Source organism: Somniosus microcephalus, chromosome 5, assembly GCF_052327205.1.
Source record: "Somniosus microcephalus isolate GS21.2 chromosome 5, FLI_Smic_1.0, whole genome shotgun sequence".
In the NCBI taxonomy this organism is placed as follows: domain Eukaryota; kingdom Metazoa; phylum Chordata; class Chondrichthyes; order Squaliformes; family Somniosidae; genus Somniosus; species Somniosus microcephalus.
Genome location: NC_140991.1, coordinates 260111061 through 260132617, shown reverse-complemented (window position 1 = coordinate 260132617; position 21557 = coordinate 260111061). Strand labels below are relative to the sequence as shown.

The window sequence follows — 21557 nt, the reverse complement described above, 5'->3', positions numbered from 1 at the left end:
TATCCATATCATTTAAGATGCAGAACAGACCATATTCATTAGACTTTCTTGGAAAGTAAACATAGAAACATAGAAGATAGGAGCAGGAGTAGGCCATTCGGCCCCTCGAGCCTGCTCCACCATTTAATGAGATCATGGCTGATCATTCAAATTCAGTGCCCTGTCCCTGCTTTCTCCCCATATCCCTTGATCCCTTTAGACTTAAGAAATATATCTAACTCCTTCTTGAATATATTTAATGAATTGGCCTCAACTGCCTTATGTGGTAGAGAATTCCACAGGTTCACCACGCTCTGAGTGAAGAAATTCCTCCTCATCTCAGTCCTAAATGGCTTACCCCTTATCCTTAGACTGTGACCCCTGGTTCCGGACTCCCCAACCATCGGGAACATCCTTCCAGCATCTAGTCTGTCTAGTCCTGTTAGAATTTTACAAGTTTCAATGAGATCCCCTCTCATTCTTCTAAACTCTACCGAATATAAGCCTAATCGACCCAATCTCTCCTCATACGTCATTCCTGCCATCCTAGGTATCAGTCTGGTGAACCTTCGCTGCACTCCCTCCATGGCAAGAACATCCTTCCTCAGATAAGGTGACCAAGACTGCACACAATACTCAGGGTGTGGTCTCACCAAGGCCTGTACAACTGCAGCAAGACATCCTTGCTCCTGTACTCGAATCCTCTTGCTATGAAGGCCAACATACCATTTGCCTTCTTAACTGCCTGCTGCACCTGCATGCTTACCTTCAGCGACCGGTGCACAACGACACCCAGGTCTCTTTGCACTTCCCCTTTTTCCAATCTATTGCCGTTCAAATAATAATCTGTCTTCCTGTTTTTGCCACCAAAGTGGATAACCTCACATTTATCCACATTATACTGCATTTGCCATGTTTCTGCCCAATCACCCAACCTGTCCAAATCGTGCTGGAGTTTCACGACATCCTCGTCACAGCATACCCTCCCCCCCAGCTTTGTGTCGTCTGCAAATTTTGAGATATTACATCCAATTCCCTCGTCCAGATCATTAATATATATTGTGAACAGCTGGGGTCCTAGGACCGATCCTTGCGGTACCCCACTAGTCACTGCCTGCCACTCGGAAAACGACCCGTTTATTCCAACTCTTTGCTTTCTGTCCGCCAACCAGTTCTCTATCCAAGTCAATACCTTGCTCCCAATCCCATGTGCCTTAATTTTGCACGCTAATCTCTTATGCAGGACCTTATCGAAAGCCTTCTGAAAGTCCAAATACACCACATCCACTGGTTCTCCCTTATCTATTTTACCAGTTACATCCTCAAAAAATTCCAGTAGATTAGTCAAGCATGATTTACCTTTTGTAAATCCATGTTGACTTTGTCCGATCCAGTCACTGCTTTCCAAGTGCTCTGCTATTACATCTTTTATAATGGACTCTAGCATTTTCCCCACTACCGATGTCAAGCTTACCAGTCTATAATTCCCCACCTTTTCTCTACCACCTTTTTTGAATAGTGGGGTAACATTAGCTACCCGCCAATCCATGGGTACTGTTCCAGAGTCTATCGAGTTCTGGAAGATGACCAGCAATGCATCTACTATTTCTAGGGCCACTTCCTTAAGTACCCTGGGTTGTAGATTATCAGGCCCTGGGGATTTATCGGCCTTCAGTCCCATCAATTTTCCTAACACCATTTCCCTACAAATACTGATTTCTTTCAGTTCCACCCTTTCATCAGACCCTATGTTCCCCGGCATCTCTGGGAGGTTATTTGTGTCCTCCTTTGTGAAGACAGAACCAAAATATGTATTTAGTTGGTCTGCCATTTCTTTGTTCCCCATTATAAATTCCCCCGATTCTGACTGCAAGGGACCTACACTTGACTTCACCAATCTTTTTCTCTTCACATATCTACAAAAGCTTTTACAGTCAGTTTTTATGTTCTCTGCAAGCTTACTCTCATATTCTATTTTCCCTTTCTTAATTAATCCCTTTGTCCTCCTTTGTTGAATCCTAAACTGCTCCCAATCCTCAGGGTTATTGCTTTTTCTGGCCAATTTATATGCCCTCTCCTTGGACCTTATGCTATCCCTAATTTCCCTTGTTAGCCACGGTTGGGTCACCTATTTTGTTTTATTTTTATGCCAAACTGGGATGAACAAATTCTGTAGTTCATCCATTCGGTCTTTGAATGTTTGCCATTGCCTATCCAACGTCAACCCTTTGAGTGCCATTCCCCAATCAATCCTACCAAACTCGCTCCTCAGACCATCATAGTTTCCTTTATTTAAATTGAGGACCCTAGTCTCCGAGTCAACTACTTCATTCTCCATCTTAATGAAGAATTCGATCATATTATGATCGCTCCGACCCAAGGGGCCTCTTACAACAAGATTGCTAATTAATCCTTTCTCGTTACATAATATCCAGTCTAAGATGGCCTGATCTCTGGTTGGTTCCTCAACATATTGGTCCAGGAAACCATCCCATAAACACTCCAGGAATTCCTCCTCCACAGTATTGTTACTCATTTGGTTGGCCCAATCTATATGTAGATTAAAGTCACCCATGATGACTGCTGTGCCCTTATTGCACGCTTCTTTAATTTCTCTTTGAATGCCATCCCCAACCTCCGCCTTACTGTTTGGAGGTCTATAAACCACTCCCACTAACGTTTTTTTCCCTAGTATTTCTCAATTCTACCCATACAGATTCCACCTCATCAGAGCTAATATCCTTCATTACAATTGTGTTAATCCCTTCTTTAACCAGTAATGCTACCCCACCTCCCTTTCCTTTTTGCCTATCTTTCCTGAATATCGAATACCCCTGGATGTTGAGTTCCCAGTCCTGGCCTTCCTTGAGGCACGTTTCCGTAATCCCAACCAAATCGTATTTGTTTACTTCTATTTGCGCAGCCAATTCATCCACCTTATTACAAATGCTCCTTGCATTAAGACACAAAGGCCTAGAAATTCAGTTTGGGCCCGCCAGCTTGCTTGCGCCCAGAAGTTACCGCTGCGCGCGGAGCCACTTGCGCCCGCCGGAAATTCAGTTTCAGCGCCCCAAGTCGAAGCCGGCCGCTATTCAAGGGTGTGGCCGCCCCCGCTTGGGGCGCTGAAACTGAATTTCGGCGCGCTAGGTGCCGCAGCGCCACCCGCTGCGGAGCGGCAGGCTGCGGTACTGCAGGCCTTCCTCCCTCTCTTAAGGGGGAGGTGCCTGCAACAGCGAGATCGCCGCTCGCTAGTGCCGGCAAATGAGCCCGGCACCACGGAGAAGTGCCGGGCTCCCGGAAAACAGCCGGCAATGCCGCGGGGGGGGGGGGTGGTGGGTGGAGGAGGCTGGGGAAGGAGGTGCGGGCAGGCGGCCGCCGAAAAAGCGGCCGGCCGCAGCTCCGCCTTAACTCGCCCCACTAAGGCTGCAGGACGGCCCCGTTTTCAGATCGCTGTTTGCGGCCGCTGCGGAAGAGGCGGCCGCAACTAAATATGGCGGTCGGGCCGGTAGCGGGGCGGTAGCGGGGCACTGCGCACACCGATGACGTCATCGGTGGCGGCGCAGCGCTACTGGCTAACGCCGCCATTACCGCAGCGCTGAATATCGGCGCAATCTCAGCAAGTGGCGCAAAAGCCCTCTTTGGGCGAAAACTGGGCGCAAAGCCTACTGAATTTCTAGCCCAAAGCCTTCAGGCTTGTTTTTTTAACGCTCTTAGACCTGTTAGAATTATTATTTACTGTGTTCAGTTGTGAAACTGAACTCAATGAATCTGGTCATTTGTGAGCTGACACCAGGAAAAAAATGACCATCAAAGCTGCCAGATTTTTATAAAAACCAAACATGCCCTTCAGGAAAGGGAACTTGCCACTCCTAATCAGTCTGGCCTACACGTGACTTTAGTTCTAAAAGAGATTGGATTCTTGATGCCTTCCAAAGTGGACTAGCAATTGCTACTCAAAAAGGTTGGCCCACTGATACCTTCTCAGGGAAGATAGGAGTGGGCAATAAATGCACATCCTGAGAACAAATACTGTGTTTATAAAAAAATTCTGTACCTCTGCAAGGTGGTTAGCAGAACAAGTAATGAGGTTTTGTCAGCACAAATTATAGTTCTGCATTATGCCTTCACACAGGAGTTGGGAATACCTGTTTGATATTTATATAGCTAATTGTGGTCATGTCTCTCCATACTGTTAAGTATGTTTATGTGCCAAGTCACAAGTGGGTAGGTTCACATAACTTGGCTCCATGCAACCTAGGGACAACCACCCTATCATGAGGAGGAACAACCGATTACCAGAATGAAACATGGCAACAAACTTTGCTGCCACAGTTTGATAAAGGGTTTGTCACCATTTTAAGGCAATAGCTCCCTCTTGGTTTCTCTCAGTTTTCCTGACAAACATCAGCGAAAAGATGTATGTCTGGTATAACTGATGCCATGAATCCCAGGAGCCACTTGAAACATTCTTGGTTTGGCTCATTTTCGGCTTCATTTGGCTGCTGGTGCCTGATTTTAAGACATGCACCTCTGGTCATTAATTCTCCCCACTGGCTAACCCATAATTTGACGAATTTGCATAGCTGTGCTACATTCAGAAGTAAGAACCATCTTGAGTTCCAAATTCACTGGAAACCAGTCTACTAAATCAGAGTGCTTACTCTTGATACTCAATGCAAGGGCTCGCGTACTAAGAGCCAGAGAGTCCAGGAGGATAGTAAGTAGGTGGCCACCTGGCAGGGTAGGAAGAAGAGGCATGTAGTGCAGCAATCCTCTGGTAGTGTGGTGCTCACAAATCGGTTTTTAATGCTGAATACCAGTGAGGGTGACAACACCTCGAAGGAGTGCAGTCCAGAGCAAATCCTGGCGCTGTCGGGCAAAGGCGGGGTGAGTGGGGGGGGGGGCGGGCACAGCAAAGTGTAGAAATGCAGTAGTCAGCGGGGAATCATTAGTCAGGGGTATAGACAGGAGTTTCTGCAATCACCGACGTGAGTCTCACATGGTGTGTTGTCTCCCTGGTGCCAGGGTAAAGGATATCACAGAACAAGACTAGAACATTCTGTGGGGGAAGGGAACAGCCAGAAGTAGGAAAGAAAAGGGTTGCGGTCCTGTAGTCAAAGTTTCAGGAGCTAGGGAGGAAGTTAAAGAGCAGGACTTCAAAAGTGGTAATCTCTGGATTACTACCAGTGCCACTTGCTAGTGAGTATAGGAGCAGTAAGATAAGGCAGGTTAATGCGTGGCTGGAGACATGGTGCAGGAGGGAGGGCTTCAGATTTCTGGGGCACTGGGACCAGGTCTGGGGCAGGATGGTCCTGTACAAGATGGACATGTTGCACTTCAAAAGTGCTGGGACCAATGTCCTCACAGGGAGGTTACAAATGCTGTGGGGGAGGATTTAAACTAATTTGGCAGGGGGAGGGGCACCTGTATGAAGAATTAGAGAGAAGAAACGAGGTGCACAGAGGACTGAGAGAGACAAGCAGCATTAGAATAAAGAGTTGTTCAGAAACAGGAGGCAGACTAAGATGGGTTATTATGATCGCTCTGACCCAAGGGGCCTCGTACAACAAGATTGCTAATTAATCCTTTCTCGTTACATAATACCCAGTCTAAGATGGCCTGATCTCTGGTTGGTTCCTTGACATATTGGTCCAGGAAACCATCCCTTAAACACTCCAGGAATTCCTCCTCCACAGTATTGTTACTAATTTGGTTAGCCCAATCTATATGTAGATTAAAGCCATCCATGATGACTGCTGTGCCCTTATTGCACGCTTCTCTAATTTCCCTTTTAATGCCATCCCCAACCTCCGCATTACTGTTTGGAGGTCTATATACCACTCCCACTAATGTTTTCTGCCCCTTAGTATTTCTGTTCTACCCATACAGATTCCACATCTTGGATGATCAGCCATGATCGCATTGAATGGCGGAGCAGGCTCGAGGGGCCGAATGGCCTACTCCTGCTCCTATCTTCTATGTTTCTATAATGGAGACCTGGCTCAAACAAGGGGAGGATTGGGAACTTAATATTCCTGGTTACATGGTATTCAGGGTAGGTAGGGAAGGGAAAAAAAGGAGTGCAGGTGGTAGTATTGATTAAAGATACTGCTACAGCACTGGAAAGGTACTTGAGGGTTGAAAGACAGAATCTATTTGGTTAGAATTAAGGAACAATAGAGGAGCTATTACCCTGCTGGGTGTATACTATAGTCAGAAGGAGATAGAGGAGCAAATTTGCAGGCAAATTGAAGAAAAATGCAAGAACTTCAGAGTAGTGATAATGGGGGACTTCAATTATCCTAATATAGGCTGGGAAAATAACAGTGTAAAGAGAAAAGAGGGGAAGGATTTCCTGAAATGTGCACAAGAGAACTTTCTTGATCAGTATGTTTCCAGCCCAACAAGGAAGGAAACAGTGCTGGATCTGGTTCTGGGGAATGAAATGGGGCAAGATAAGCAAGCTTCAGTAGGGGAGCATTTGGGAAACGATGATCCCAATAGCATTAGATTTAGAGTAGTTATGGAAAAGGACAAGGAACAATCAAACATGAGAATACTCAACTGGAGGAGGGTTAACTTCGGTGAGCTGAAAGGGAATCTGGCCCTGGTGGATTGGAATCAAAGTTTGGCAGGTAAAACAGTAAATCAGCAATGGGAGGCCTTCAAAGTGGAAATAGTTTGGGTACAGACGAGACACATTCCCACGAGGGGGAAAGGATGGGCATCCAAAGCTAGAGCTCACTGGTGACTAAAGATATAAAGATTAAAATGAAATAGAAAAAGGAGGCTTATGATAAACGTCATGCTCATAATACAGTAGCGAACCAAGCTGATTTAAAAAAAAAAAATTGTTCATGGGATGTGGGCGTCGCTGGGAAAGCCAGCATTTATGGCCTATTTGAATACAAAAAGTACAGAGGAGAACTGAAAAAGAAAATAAGAGGAACAAAGAGAGTGTATGAGAATAGATTAGCTGGTAACATAAAAATCAACCCAAAAGTCTTTTATAAATATTTTTTTTTAATTATTCATTTTTATGGGATGTGGGCGTCGCGGGCAAGGCCAGCATTTATTGCCCATCCCTAATTGTCCTTGAGAAGGAGGTGGTGAGCCGCCTTCTTGAACCGCTGCAGTCCATGTGGTGAAGGTACTCCTACAGTGCTGTTAGGGAGGGAGTTCCAGGATTTTGACCCAGCGGCGATGAAGGATCGGCGATATATTTCAAAGTCAGTATGGTGTGTGACTTGGATGTGGTGGTGTTCCCATGTGTCTGCTGCCCTTGTCCTTCTAGGTGGAAGAGGTTGCGCGTTTGGGAGGTGCTGCCGAAGAAGCCTTGGCAAGTTGCTGCAGTGCATCTTGTAGATGGTACACACTGCAGCCACGGTACGCCGGTGGTGGAGGGAGTGAATGTTTAAGGTGGTGGATGAGGTGCCAATCAAGCGAGCTGCTTTGTCCTGGATGGTGTCGAGCTTCTTGAGTGTTGTTGGAGCTGCACTCATCCAGGCAAGTGGAGAGTATTCCATCACACTCCTTACTTGTGCCTTGTAGATGGCGGAAAGGCTTTGGGGAGTCAGGAGGTGAGACACTTGCCACAGAATACCTAGCCTCTGACCTGCTCTTGTTGCCACAGTATTTATGTAGCTGGTCCAGTTAAGTTTCTGGTCAATGGTGACCCCCAGGATGTTGATGGTGGGGGATTCGGCAATGGTAATGCCATTGAATGTCAAGGGGAGGTAGTTAGACTCTTGCTTGTTGGAGATAGTCATTGTGGCGCAAATGTTACCTGCCACTTATCAGCCCAAGCCTGGACGTTGTCCAAGTCTTGTTGCATGTGGGCATGGACTGCTTCATTACCTGAGGAGTTGTGAATGGTGCTGAACACTGTGCAGTCATCAGCGAACATCCCCATTTCTGACCTTATGTTGGAGGGAAGGTCATTGATGAAGCAGCTGAAGATGGTTGGGCCTAGGACACTCCCCTGAGGAACTCCTGCAGCGATGTCCTGGGGCTGTGATGATTGACCTCCAACCACTGCAACTATCTTCCTTTGTGCTAGGTATGACTCCAGCCAGTGGAGCATTTCCCCCCCCCCGATTCCCATTGACTTCAGTTTTACTAAGGCTCCTTGATGCCAGACTTGGTCAAATGCTGCCTTGATGTCAAGGGCAGTCACTCTCACCTCACCTCTGGAATTCAGCTCCTTTGTCCATGTTTGGGCCAAGGCTGTAATGAGGTCGGGAGCTGAGTGGTCTTGGCGAAACCCAAACTGGGCATCAGTGAGCAGGTTATTGGTGAGGAAGTGCCGCTTGATAGCACTGTTGATGACACCTTCCATCACTTTGCTGATGATTGAGAGTAGACTGATGGGGCGGTAATTGGCCGGATTGGATTTGTCCTGCTTTTTGTGGACAGGACATACCTGGGCAGTTTTCCACATTGTTGGATAGATGCCAGTGTTGTAGCTGTACTGGAACAGCTTGGCTAGAAGTGCGACTAGTTCCGGAGCACAAGTCTTCAGCACGATAGCCGGGATGTTGTTGGGGCCCATAGCCTTTGCTGTATCCAGTGCGCTCAGCCGTTTCTTGATATCACGTGGAGTGAATCGAATTGGCTGATGACTGGCTTCTGTGATGGTGGGGACCTCAGGAGTAGACCGATATGGATCATCCACTCAGCACTTCTGGCTCAAGATGGTTGCAAACGCTTCAGCCTTGTCTTTTGCACTCACGTGCTGGGCTCCACCATCATTGAGGATGGGGATATTCATGGAGCCGCTTCCTCCCGTTAGTTGTTTAATGGTCCACCACCATTCAGGACTGGATGTGGCAGGACTGCAGAGCTTTGATCTGATCCGTTGATTGTTGGATCGCTTGGCCCTGTCTATAGCATGCTGCTTCCGCTTTTTAGCATGCATGTAAGTCCTATGTTGTAGGTTCCCCAGGTTGGCACCTCATTTTTAGGTACGCCTGGTGCTGCTCCTGGCATGCTCTTCTACACTCCTTATTGAACCAGGGTTGATCTCCTGGCTTGGTGGTAATGGATGCCCAGTTTTGAGCTGCTAGATCTGTTCTGAATCTATTCCATTTAGCACGGTGGTAGTGCCACACAACACGATGGAGGGTGTCCTCAGTGTGAAGACGGGACTTTGTCTCCACAATGACTGTGCGGTGGTCACTGCTATCAATACTGTCATCGACAGATGCATCTGCGACAGGTAGATTGGTGAGGACGAGGTCAAGTAGGTTTTTCCCTCATGTTGGTTCACTCACCACCTGGCGCAGGCCCAGACTGGCAGCTATGTCCTTAAGGACTCGGCCTGATGATACAAAGCTAGATGGGAATGTAAGTTATGAGGAGGATGCAAGGAGGCTTCAAGGGGATATAGACAGGCTAAGTGAGTGGGCAAGAACATGGCAAATGGAATATAATGTGGAGAAATGTGATGTTATCCACTTTGGTAGGAAACATAGAAAAGCAGAGTATTTTTTAAATGGTGAGAGATCGGGAAATGTTGGTGTTCAGAGGGACCTGGGTGTCCTTGTACACGAATCACTGAAAGTTAACATGCAGGTACAGCAAGCAATTAGGAAAGCAAATGGTATGTTAACCTTTATTACAAGAGGATTTGAGTATAAGAGTAAAGACGTCTTACTGCAATTATATAGGGCCTGGTGATACCACACCTGGAGTACTGTGTACAGTTTTGGTCTCCTTACCTAAGCATGGGTACATTTGCCATGCAGGGAGTGCAACGAAGGTTCACCAGACTGATTCCTGGGATGGGGGTTTGTCCTATGAGGAGAGATTGAGTAGACTAGGCCTATATTCTCTGGAGTTTACAAGAGTGAGAGGCGATCTCATTGAAACATACAAAATTCTTACAAGGCTTGACAGGGTAGATGCAGGGAGGATGTTTCCCCTGGCTGGGGACTCTAGAACTGGGGGTCACAGTCTCAGAATAAGGGGTCGGCCATTTAGGACAGAGATGAGGAACAATTTCTTCACTCAGAGAGTGCTGAATCTTTGGAATTTTCTACCCCAGAGGGCTGTGGAGGCTCAGTCGTTGAGTATATTCAAGACAGAGAGCGACAGATTTTTGAATATTAAAGGAATCAAGGGATATGGGGATAGTGCAGGAAAGTGGAGATGAGGTAGAAGGTCAGCCATGATCTTATTAAATGCCGGAGCAGGCTCGAAGGCCCAAATGGCCTAGTCCTGCTCCTATTTCTTATGTTCTTATGTTCAAAAGACATTTGATAAAGTACCAAATAATATACTTGTTAGCAAAATTGAAGCCCATGGGATTGAAGGGGCAGTGGCAGCATGGATACAAAATTGGCTAAGAGACAGAAAGCAGTGATGAACGATTGTATTTCAGACTGGAGGGAAGTATACAATGGTATCCCCAAGGGGTCAGTATTAGGAGCACTGCTCTTTTTGATATATATTAATGAGCTGGACTTGGGTATACAGGGCATAATTTCAAAGTTTGAAGATGACACACAAAACTTGGAAATAGTAAACAGTGAGGAGGATAGTAATAGACTTCAGGAGGACATAGACAGACTGGAGAAATGGGCAGACACATTTCAGATGCAATTTAATGTAAAGAAGTGTGAAGTGATGCATTTTGGTAGGAAGAATGAGGAGAGGCAATATAAAAAGGAGTGTATATACACAAATCTTTTATGGTGGCAGGACAAGTTGAGAAGGCTGTTAAAAAAGTATTGGATTTATAAATAGAGGCAGAGTACAAAAGCAAGAAAGTTATGCTAACCCTTTATAAATCACTGGTTCAGCCTCAGCTGGAGTATTGTGTCTAATTCTGGGCACCACACTTTAGGAAGGATGTCAAGGCCTTAGAGAGAGTGCAGAGATTTACTAGAATGATACCAGGGATGCAAGACTTCAGTTACATGGCGAGACTAGAGAAGCTGTGGTTGCTCTCCTTACAGCAGTGAAGGTTAAGGGGAGATTTAGTAGAAGTGTTCAAAATCATGAAGGGTTTTGATAGAGTAAATATGGAGAAACTGTTTCCAATGGCAGAATGTTTGGTAACTACAGGACACAATTTAAGGTAATTGGAAAAAAGAGGTGAGATGAGGAGAATCTTTTTAAGCCACAAGTTGTTTTGATCTGGAATGCACTGCCTGAAAGGATGATGGAAGCAGATTCAATAATAACTTTCCAAAGGGAATTGGAAAAATACTGGAAGGGAAACAATTTGCAGGGCTATGGGGAAAGGGCAGGGGAATAGGACTAATTGGAGAGCTCTTTCAAAGAGTTGGCACAGGCACAATGGGTCAAATTGCCTCTTTCTGTGCTGTATCATTCTGCAATTTTACTTCAGGTTCTAGTTTGTTGAAACACCACAACTGATGGAAGGAAAAGGAATGGAGGCATCCTTCCCAAATGAGGAATCATCATTCTTTGCTTAAAACTGAAACAAGTCTTCAAATAAAAGGCACGCATAATCACTTACTCCCAATTACACAAATTGCCATAACACGGGACCATATATGCCTGCCATAGATTATTTGGAAAATCATCACTTGATAGGCTTTTAATAATTATAATACCACTTTAAATCTGACTGAACCTCATCACAAATACTTTGGCACTGAATAAACTGGTAGTTAGCACTCACACGGATAGCTAAAGTGTCTCAAATTTGATGCAGGCATTCTACAAATTGATGATTTACTTTAGAAGAGAGAGTAATCAATAATTTGGAGTGACTTTAAGGCCAGAATCTAATTGCAAGTTTAAGATGACAATCATCTGAACCCCAGTTATAGTTGTGCCTTGCAATCAAAGCCACTGGCCTGCGGTTTACAGAGAAAAGTGGATGGGATTGCAGAATACAATCCAGAAAACACCAGGAAAATCCCAGAAAATCCCACGTAATAAAAAAATGGAATTAGACCTATTCAATCACCATATGTCAATTATAAACAGACGGAATCACAGAATGCAATTTCCAAAACCTGGTAGAAATCCTGTGTAATAAAAATGTAATTTGATGTATTCAGTCTGACGAAGGGTCTACACCTGAAATCGTTAACTCATCTGTTCTCGTCACAGATGCTGATTAACCTACTGAATGTTACCAATCATTTTATGCTTTTAGAACACAAAACAAGGGCCTTGCTTATAACCTTCCAGGTATCTATCACTTGCCATTGAAAAATGAATGGGGCAATACATCCACACACACCAGCAGCACAACCACGAGTCTTATCAAATTTGGGAATATTGCCAGAGGATAGAATGGAAAGAATTTGAAGCCACATTTCCTTCAAACTACCCACAATGCAAATTATAGCATTAAATATTTATACAGTCTAGTCTTGCCAATTCAAATTTGACTAATTTGAATTATTGCATAACAGAACTTCCTTTAGTGCTTAAAAAAAATTATGTGCTGGGTTATTTCAATTGCTTAATTTGCATTCCTGGTAATCTGAAATTTAAGTGCAAAAAATGATTTTGAATTCACAGGAGTAGACTTGTATAAGTACAGTTACTACCAAGAGTAATCTCTTTATAAATTAGGGAAACTAAATGCAACACTTCGATTGGGCAGATGGTTAGCAGAATAATGGCACTGTTTCTGATCCTCCCCCTGACAAATCCTACCCAAGGTATAATGCTACTTCAACATACAGGAAACTTTTGATTTACCGGCACCTAAATAACCGGAAATCTCGGTTAACCAGCAAAATTCAGGAGTAGGTTCAGGTAACTTTTATTACTTGCCTTCCTCCATGTGTTGCTGTGCAAGGGTGTGGCTGCAGCTGTTGCTAAGCTACAGAGATGCTTGCAACTTGTGGCCATTGTTTTGAAGCTGTTACAGGGTTTGTTGCTTTATACGGAGCTCTCAGCTCCGTATCTTTTACTATAGCGTTCGGTTATCTGGAATTTTTGATGAACCGGCACGTCGGTCCCGTCCGTGCCGGATAAAAAAAAGTTTCCTGTATGTCACTTAGCTTTATGGGCAAAACACTTTATGGTGACCACAGTACTGCAATCAAATAATAGTTTCTTGTTGGATAAGCTGCCAACTTCACATGATGGATGCCTTCACCTATAGAATCTTTGCAAACTGCTTTCCTTGTTCCATTATTTTCATCAATGTCTTTCTCTGGGAAGTAACGTGAACTTTGGGTCCTCATTTTCAGTTGTTAAAGTTAACGTATCAGATGGTGGGTGGGGGCTAAGTTGCTTGAAATACAGAATGGAAATGGTAGGAGAGATGTTTTACCTTTTGCAGTGCTTCCTCTGTTTTTTCTGGATTGGCCTTCAGTGCCTGTGAGGCATCGTTGACAGGAATAGGCATAAACCTTAGAGTATAGTTCCTGTGAATAAGAAGCAGAGTTAATAGCCATTTATTCACATCACGCTTTGCGGAACACCTCCGTTCAGTCAGTAAGGGGGACCCCGAGCTTCCGGTTGCCTGTCACTTTAATTCACTGCTCCATTCCCACTCAGACCTCACCATCTTCGGACTCTTGCATTGTTCCACAGAAGCTCAGCGTAAGCTCAAGGAACAGCACCTCATCTTTCGATTGGGCATTTTGCAGCCCTCTGGACTCAACATGGAGTTCAACAGTTTCGGATCATAACCTCGGCCCCTATCATATATATATTTTTTATCCACACTTTTTGTTTGTGTTTTTTTCCCCCCCTCCCACATGGCAGCTGTCTTTCATTCTGCCAGTGCAATTCACACTTCATCTAGAGCTATCCTTTGTTTCTTAACCTGTCCCATTACCATCTCCTTTTGCCTTGAATATCTCTTAATGTCTCTTTACTTCTCCTACCTTCCATCCTATCACAGACCTTCCCTTTTGTTCTTTCATCCCCTCCCCCATTTCCCAGCCCCTAAACTTGCTTTTAAATCTGCTCCATTTTTTGCTTTTTTCCAGTTCTGACGAAAGGTCTTTGACCTGAAACGTTAACTCTGTTTCTCTCTCCACGGATGCTGCCTGGCCTGCTGAGTTTTTCCAGTGTTTTCTGTTGTTATTCACATCATGTACTTGCTGCTTACTTTAATTACAAATATAGTTAAATGCAGATGAATACACAAACACGTACATGTGTTAAGCCTCGCCTTAGTGGTAGCACTCGCGCCTAAGTCAGAAGGTTGTGGATTCAAGCTCCACTCCAAGACTTGAGGACATAATCTACCTTCAGTGCAGTACTGAGGGAGCATTATCAGAGGTGTTGTCTTTTGGATGAGATGTTAAACCAAGGCCTAATCTTTCTATTCAAGTGGATGCAAAAGATCCCATCACATTATTAGAAGAGTTTTCCTGGTGTCCGAGCCAACATTTAATCCTCAATCAACACTAAAACATTTTCTGGTCATTCATCTCATTGTTGTTTGTGGGCCCTTGCTGTGTGCAATTTGGCTGCTGCATTTGCTTACATAACAACAGTGAATACACTTCAAAAGTAATTTGTTAACTGTAAAGTGCTTGCATAGAAACATAGGAACTGTTAGACAAAGTCTATCTAGATCATCTTCTACCATCCTGGTAGTTGCATGATACGATTATAATAAAGTTGTTGACTAATCATAGCAATCAATCGCTATCAATTAGTCTACAACAGGCCTAAACATGACATGAAGAAAAGCTCAGTGGTCGAGAGCTTTGGGAACCATAGGTCCAAAGTCACCTTTTTCCTCCCATGCATGGTACTTAGCACATGTCATACCTCAAATTACTCATATATTCTATCCCAAAATGTTATTTTCTGAAATAAATCTATCTAATTTAAATCCCTATGAAAGATGGACCCAATGGGGCCAATTTTTCGAATTTGAATGAATACGATCTGCTTTCACCATCTCCCTAGGGAGTCTGTTCCACAGGTTGACCACTCGCTCACTGAAATATTGGCCTGGATTTTGCCATGAGCGGCAAAGGAACGGCTTTCGCCGTTCACCTTGTGTACAGTTGCCCACAGACTTTTAGTGGGCTTATCAGCGGAGATTTCTACACTTTCGGCGTCTGGTTGAATTCGGCGCCCCCTACAGGAATCTGTGGCATCTTTGAGCAGCAGGAAAGCTGTTCAAACAATCAGATTGAAGAATCCTCACAAACAGCAAAGCAGAAAGTAAAAAACAGGAAATATAAATTACATTTAAATCATTGTACAGGAAGCAAAATAAAGATTGGGTCATACACTAAATAGAATAGATTCAGAACAGATATAGCAGCTCAAAACTGGGCATCCATGAGGCACTGTGGGCCACCATCAGCAGCAGCAGAATTGTATTCCACCACAATCTGTAACCTCATAGCCCGGCATATCCCTCACTCTACAATTACCATCAAGCCAGGGGGACCAACCCTGGTTCAATAAGAAGTGTAGAAGAGCATGCCAAGAGCAGCACCAGTTGTACCTAAAAATGAGATGCCAACCTGGGGAAGCTGCAACACACGACTACATGCCAAAAAGCGGAAGCCAGGGCTAAGCGATCCCACAATCAACGGATCAAATCAAAGCTCTGCAGTCCTGCCAAATCCAGTCGTGAATGGTGGTGGACCATTAAATAACTAACAGGAGGAGGAGGCTACATGACTATCCCCATCCTCAATGACGGTGGAGCCCAGCACGTGAGTGCAAATGAAAAAGCTGAAGCGTCTGCAACCATCTTAAGCCAGAAGTGCCGAGTGGATGATCCATATCGGCTTCCTCCTGAGGTCCCAACCATCACAGCAGCCAGTCTTCAGCCAATTCAATTCACTCCATGTGATATCAAGAAACGGCTGAGCGCACTGGATACAGCAAAGGCTGTGGGCCCGACAACATCCTGGCTATCGTGTTTAAGACTTGTGCTCCAGAACTAGCCGTGCCTCTAGCCAAGCTGTTCCAGTACAGCTACAACAATGGCATCTATTTGACAAGGTGGAAAACTGCCCAGGTATGTCCTATCCACAAAAAGCAGGACAAATCCAATCCAGACAGTTACCGTCCCATCAGTCGACTCTCAATCATCAGCAAAGTGATGGAAGGTGTCGTTGACAGTGCTATCAAGCAGCACTTATTCACCAATAACCTGCTCACTGATGCCCAGTTTGGGTTCTGCCAGGACCACTCGGCTCCAGACCTCATTACAGCCTTGGTCCAAACATGGACAAAGGAGCTGAATTCCAGAGGTGAGGTGAGAGTGACTGCCCTTGACATCAAGGCAGCAAGAGTGTGGCGTCGATGGGAATCGGGGCGAAAACTCTCCACTGGCTAGAGTCATACCTAGCACAAAGGAAGATGGTTGTGGTGGTTGAAGGTCAATCATCACAGCTCCAGCACATTGCTGCAGGAGTTCCTCAGGGCAGTGTCCTAGGCCCAGCCATCTTCAGCTGCTTCATCAATGACCTTCCCTCCAACATAAGGTCAGAAATGTGGATGTTCACTGATGACTGCACAGTGTTCAGTGCCATTCACAACTCCTCAGATAATGAAGCAGTCCATGCCCGCATGCAACAAGACCTGGATGACTTTCAGGCTTGGGCTGATAAGTGGCAGGTAACATTTGCGCCACACAAATGCCAGGCAATGACTATCTCCAACAAGCGAGTGTCTAACCACCGCTCCTTGACATTCAATGGCATTACCATCGCCGAATCCCTCACCATCAACATCCTGGGGGTCACCACTGACCAAAAACTTAACTGGACCAGCCACATAAATATCGTGGCAACAAGAGCAGGTCAGAGGCTAGGTATTCTGCGGTGAGTTTCTCACCTCCTGACTCCCCAAAGCCTTTCCATTATCTACAAGGCACAAGTAAGGAGTGTGATGGAATACTCTCCACTTGCCTGGATGAGTGCAGCTCCAACAACACTCAAGATGCTCGACACCATCCAGGACAAAGCAGGCCACTTGATTGGCACCCCATCCACCACCTTAAACATTCACTCCCTCTACCACTGGCGTACTGTGGCTGCAGTGTGTACCATCTACAAGATGCACTGCAGCAACTCGCCAAGGCTTCTTCGGCAGCACCTCCCAAACCACGACCTCTTCACCTAGAAGGACAAGGGCAGCAGGCGCATGGGAACACCACCACCTCCAAGTTCCCCTCCAAGTCACACACCATCCTGACTTAGAAGTATATCGCCGATCCTTCATCGTCACTGGGTCAAAATCCTGGAACTCCCTACCTAACAGCACTGTGGGAGTACCTTCACTACACGGATTGCAGCGGTTCAAGAAGGCGGCTCACTACCACCTTTTCAAGGGCAATTAGCCATGGGCAATAAATGTTGGTGTTGCCAGCGAAGCCCACATCCCACAAATGAATAAAATAAAATTCACATAGGGTTAAGGGAAAGACATAAAAGAGCAAAACATAAAAAGTATATGAAATTTTTTTTTTAGTTTTTAAAAAATCTGCAACATTAACTTATAAAATTCTAACAGGACTAGACAGATTAGATGCAGGAAGGATGTTCCCAATGGCAGGGGAGTCCAGAACCAGGGGTCAGTCTAAAGATAAGGGGTAAGCCATTTAGGACTGAGATGAGGCGGAATTTCTTCACCCAGAGAGTGGTCAATTCATTAAATATATTCAAGAAGGAGTTAGATATATTTCTTAAGGCTAAAGGGATCAAGGGATATGGGGAGAAAGCAGGGACAGGGTACTGAATTTGGATGATCAGCCATGATCTCATTGAATGGCGGAGCAGGCTCTAGGGGCCGAATGGCCTACTCCTGCTCCTATCTTCTATGTTTCTATTAATTTTCTTCTGAGGGAATGTGAATCTACACTTGTAAATTAAGTTTTCAGTGCCGGAGAGGTTGTTCAGCAGTAATTATGACTTACTAAGCCATTAAAAACTCTGTTACTCCTGATTGAACAAGGTTTAAGTTTTTCATCAGTCTTTAGTGTGATAATAGTGGGTATTAAGTTCACAATCCTAACAGTGATTTCTGTGCAGATTCCATTGGCGAAGACTGCAACAGCGTACCCCGTGGAGGAGCAACAGCGCACCCCGTGGAGGAGCAACAGCGCACCCCGTGGAGGAGCAACAGCGCACCCCATGGAGGAGCAACAGCGCACCCCGTGGAGGAGCAGGGTATCACCAAAAGCAACTGCTGGATTTCCGCATTCAACTGCGCATGTGCGGACGTCAGAAGTTGCTGTCAGTTTTACCCAGTAATAACGGCGAGTGCTGATAGCCTTGCCTTTATTAGGACAGCAAAATTTGGGCCAATGTTTCCGCGGATTAGCTTTGAATTTACCCTTCCCCTTCAAGCGCAGGCCATGTCCTCTGGTTCTAATGTCTGGACAAGGTGAAATAGCTTGCCATGGTCTACATTATCTAGTCCCTTTAGAATCCTACGAACAGCAATTATATCAACTCTCAACCTTCTCTTTTCCAGTGAGAACATGCCCAATTTACATAATCGCGCTTCATAATCCAATTTCTCCAACCCATCAATCATTCTGGTTGCTCTCTTCTGTATCCTTACTTTATATTACACAGTTTTTAAATAGCTAGAGTTAAAATAGATGCAGTTTTCCATTACCCAATTCTGTTACCCTGGAGATGAATCGACTATGACACTAGGTCATGCATTTTGCTAGGATACAGGGGCTTTGTTTTGGGTGCTAATTAAATTGCATACAATTAAGAAACATTCCAAAAGTTTTGGATAAATTCAATTCAAGGAAGCTTTTATGCCATGTACAGAATTTGACCAAAAGGAGTCATATTTACAAACTAAAGGCAACAAAACAAAATAGGAAATGTAAGAGGAACTCTTTTACTAAAAGGGAAATATGTGGAACAGATTACCAGCATGGGTGGTGAAACAAGAAACAAGAAACAACTAAACAGATTCTTGTCAACAAATGGGATTTAGGGTTATTTGGAACGCACCACGGGAATATTGTAAATAGGTGGGCTAGATGGGCCAAATGTCTTCTGCCTGAACTGTTACTATTTAAGACATTAAAAGGAACCAGAATACCTGCTTATCCGCATTCTATGCAATAATTACGACCGGGTGTCTTTAATCATGGATGACTGACAATTCTGACTTCGAAACCTTGGGGCTGGGCAAGTACTGGTTAATTTTGCTGCAGACTTCAGTTCTGACAGAAAGTCCGAACTCATTGGAAGAGCTGAGTTCTGCAATGTTCATGTACAAAATTGTATACAGAGAGACAAACCTGTTTCATTCCAAAGTCTGATTGCTTATCAGACTCTAAGAAATACTTTATAAAAATATTTTATGGACTGATTCTAGCTTTATCATTTTTAAGTATTGTGCCGATTGAGTATATGACTGTATCATTTGACTTCTATTAAAAGTAACCCATAAATGAATCTAACCAAATAGGTTTATCATATACACATTGGTCTGTCCGTGTGACATTTTTTTATCTTTATGTAGACATAGGAGAATGTGGGGGACATCCCCATGTGATCTCCAGTGAACTATACTGGAATTAGTGGGTAATTGTTAATCCCGGGCTGACTAACCCAGATACACCTCATATAAAGGCACACATAACAACAGGTACTAGGGAAAAGGCCAAACTATAACCAACACGACTTTAAGAAAACACAAAGTTGTACAGTTTGTATGAACATACATGAACCACATTATACATTTTTCAATTTCATTGACATTCATTTAGCAGTTTCAAAGATCTCATTAGGACCCAAATTGAAAGCAGTTTCCAGTACTGTTCGAAAGCATGGACCCTTGCTAGAGGAATTCTGCAGCCATAAATTGGTATGGCATACCTAATTTGCACTTATGCAAGTGGCAATGAAAGTACACACTGATTGCATCTGAAACACCAACATAACTCATTTTCAAAAAAGTAGCTGATATGCCCACCTGAAAATTGGTTCATCACCTCCTCCCCAGCTTCCACCCACCCACAGACAAATGAATAACTACTGTGAAATTTCATTATACTAATCTCCAATGTAATGGTCAACTGCTTGTAACAATCAAAACCCTGCTAATGACAACCATCTGATACTATGTTATTGCAAGTGCTCACAGTGATCAGTATAGTTTGGTTGTGATAAATTTAGTGGCCGTTTTCCACTGCTGAAAGACAATTGTTTCTGTTGTAATATTGTTGACCTGCCAGTCAGCATACAAATGGCTAATGACATGACTAATGGGTTTCCTAATTCGCTTTAAGTGGCTACATGTAAAAGCATCTGTAGGATGCCAATGACTGCACTACGGTTTCGCTTTAAAACAGCTGTGCAGTGCTCCAATCAGAATGCTGGTTTTGGGTCGAGAGCAATGAATGGATAAAAATAAAAACACTAGCTTTTTTTTTTAAAGATAAAACTAGCATTCTCAGCAGCACATGAGAGAAGCTAAGCAGCAGCTTAAACAGTTATTTGAAGTAGTGAATGCTGAGCAGTGCTACTCAGTGATGTCGTACATGTTATAGATCAGAGGATTAGCAGTACACATTGGGGATTACTACTTTCTGATATACTGATCAGTTGGTTACAGTGATCATTTGGGCTACTGCCCAAATTGATCACTAACTGGATTTCACAATAGCATTACATCTACTTTACTTCACAAGCACAGAGATGGAAACGGGTATCGTAAAGATCTGTGATCTTTAAGTAAACTCTGCCATTAGGAACAATGTCTAAGTTTCTCAGTCATAGCAGCCGTTGCCTCACACTTCTCTTACATAAACAGATTCCAAGGCCAATAAGATTTGAATGGTGACAACAAAGGGGCCCAGATCATGGTACATGAAGATCAAAAGCATGCTCACTTTTTAAATTGGTTGGACAGTGCACCTGATACAGATGCTATTCTGGATGTAATCACCATTATACAAAGTAATGGAGAAATGCAACTCTGTTTCGGGAAAATCTATTTATTCAGTACAGTTTCAACAATATTGGTATAAATTCAGACTTGCAAGCTCATGCATGAAGGTCTTCCTCATCAGTGGGCTAAATACAGCATTTCAAAAGATAGCACCAAGCATTAAGATGAAGTTATCCACTTTCCTTACAATGGGAAATAATCTGACCTTAATTATAGCATGTATTTAGCTATCCTATTGGGAAACCCTCCAACCAGGATTTCAGAAGGAAAAAAATGTATAAGCTATTACACAGAATGTAAGCCTTGATTTTTTTAAGATTGTCATATAACTGGCTGAGAACCTTATCTCGTTACTCAAAAGTAGTTCCAATACTTTTAAATGACAAATAAAATGCTTGCGTTTGACTTTAAAACATGGGTGTTGCAAATGTAGGTACTGATTAGTGAACACATTTTTAATCAGTATTTTACAGCATGCAGCTGCAACTGAATCAAGGGGCTAAAATACTTAGAATACTTCTGTGATTAATTCAGTCTCAAGTACAAATGTGATCTACTCAAAACACTTCACTTTTCTTCTCCCTTTCTAAAAAATCTAATTTCAGTATAGGGGCGGGTCTGTATAGCCTCCTGCAATCCTGCAGCCATCTGCCACATTTTCAGTCCTCAACAGAAGTACCATCAGTACTGTAGATATTGTAATTGGATACAAGAGACTGGTGAAACAATCA

At 43.9% G+C, this 21557-nt stretch overlaps 1 protein-coding gene across 1 annotated transcript in view; it reads right to left on the bottom strand.

The window, feature by feature from the left end:
- Window positions 1-21557, bottom strand: part of LOC147117677 (F-actin-uncapping protein LRRC16A-like) — a 494673-nt gene that overhangs the window by 122759 nt on the left and 350357 nt on the right. The window contains exon 22 of the mRNA XM_085989391.1: window positions 13247-13340. Within this exon, the coding sequence (XP_085845517.1) occupies window positions 13247-13340 (94 nt within the window). The remainder of the gene's footprint in view (window positions 1-13246; window positions 13341-21557) is intronic.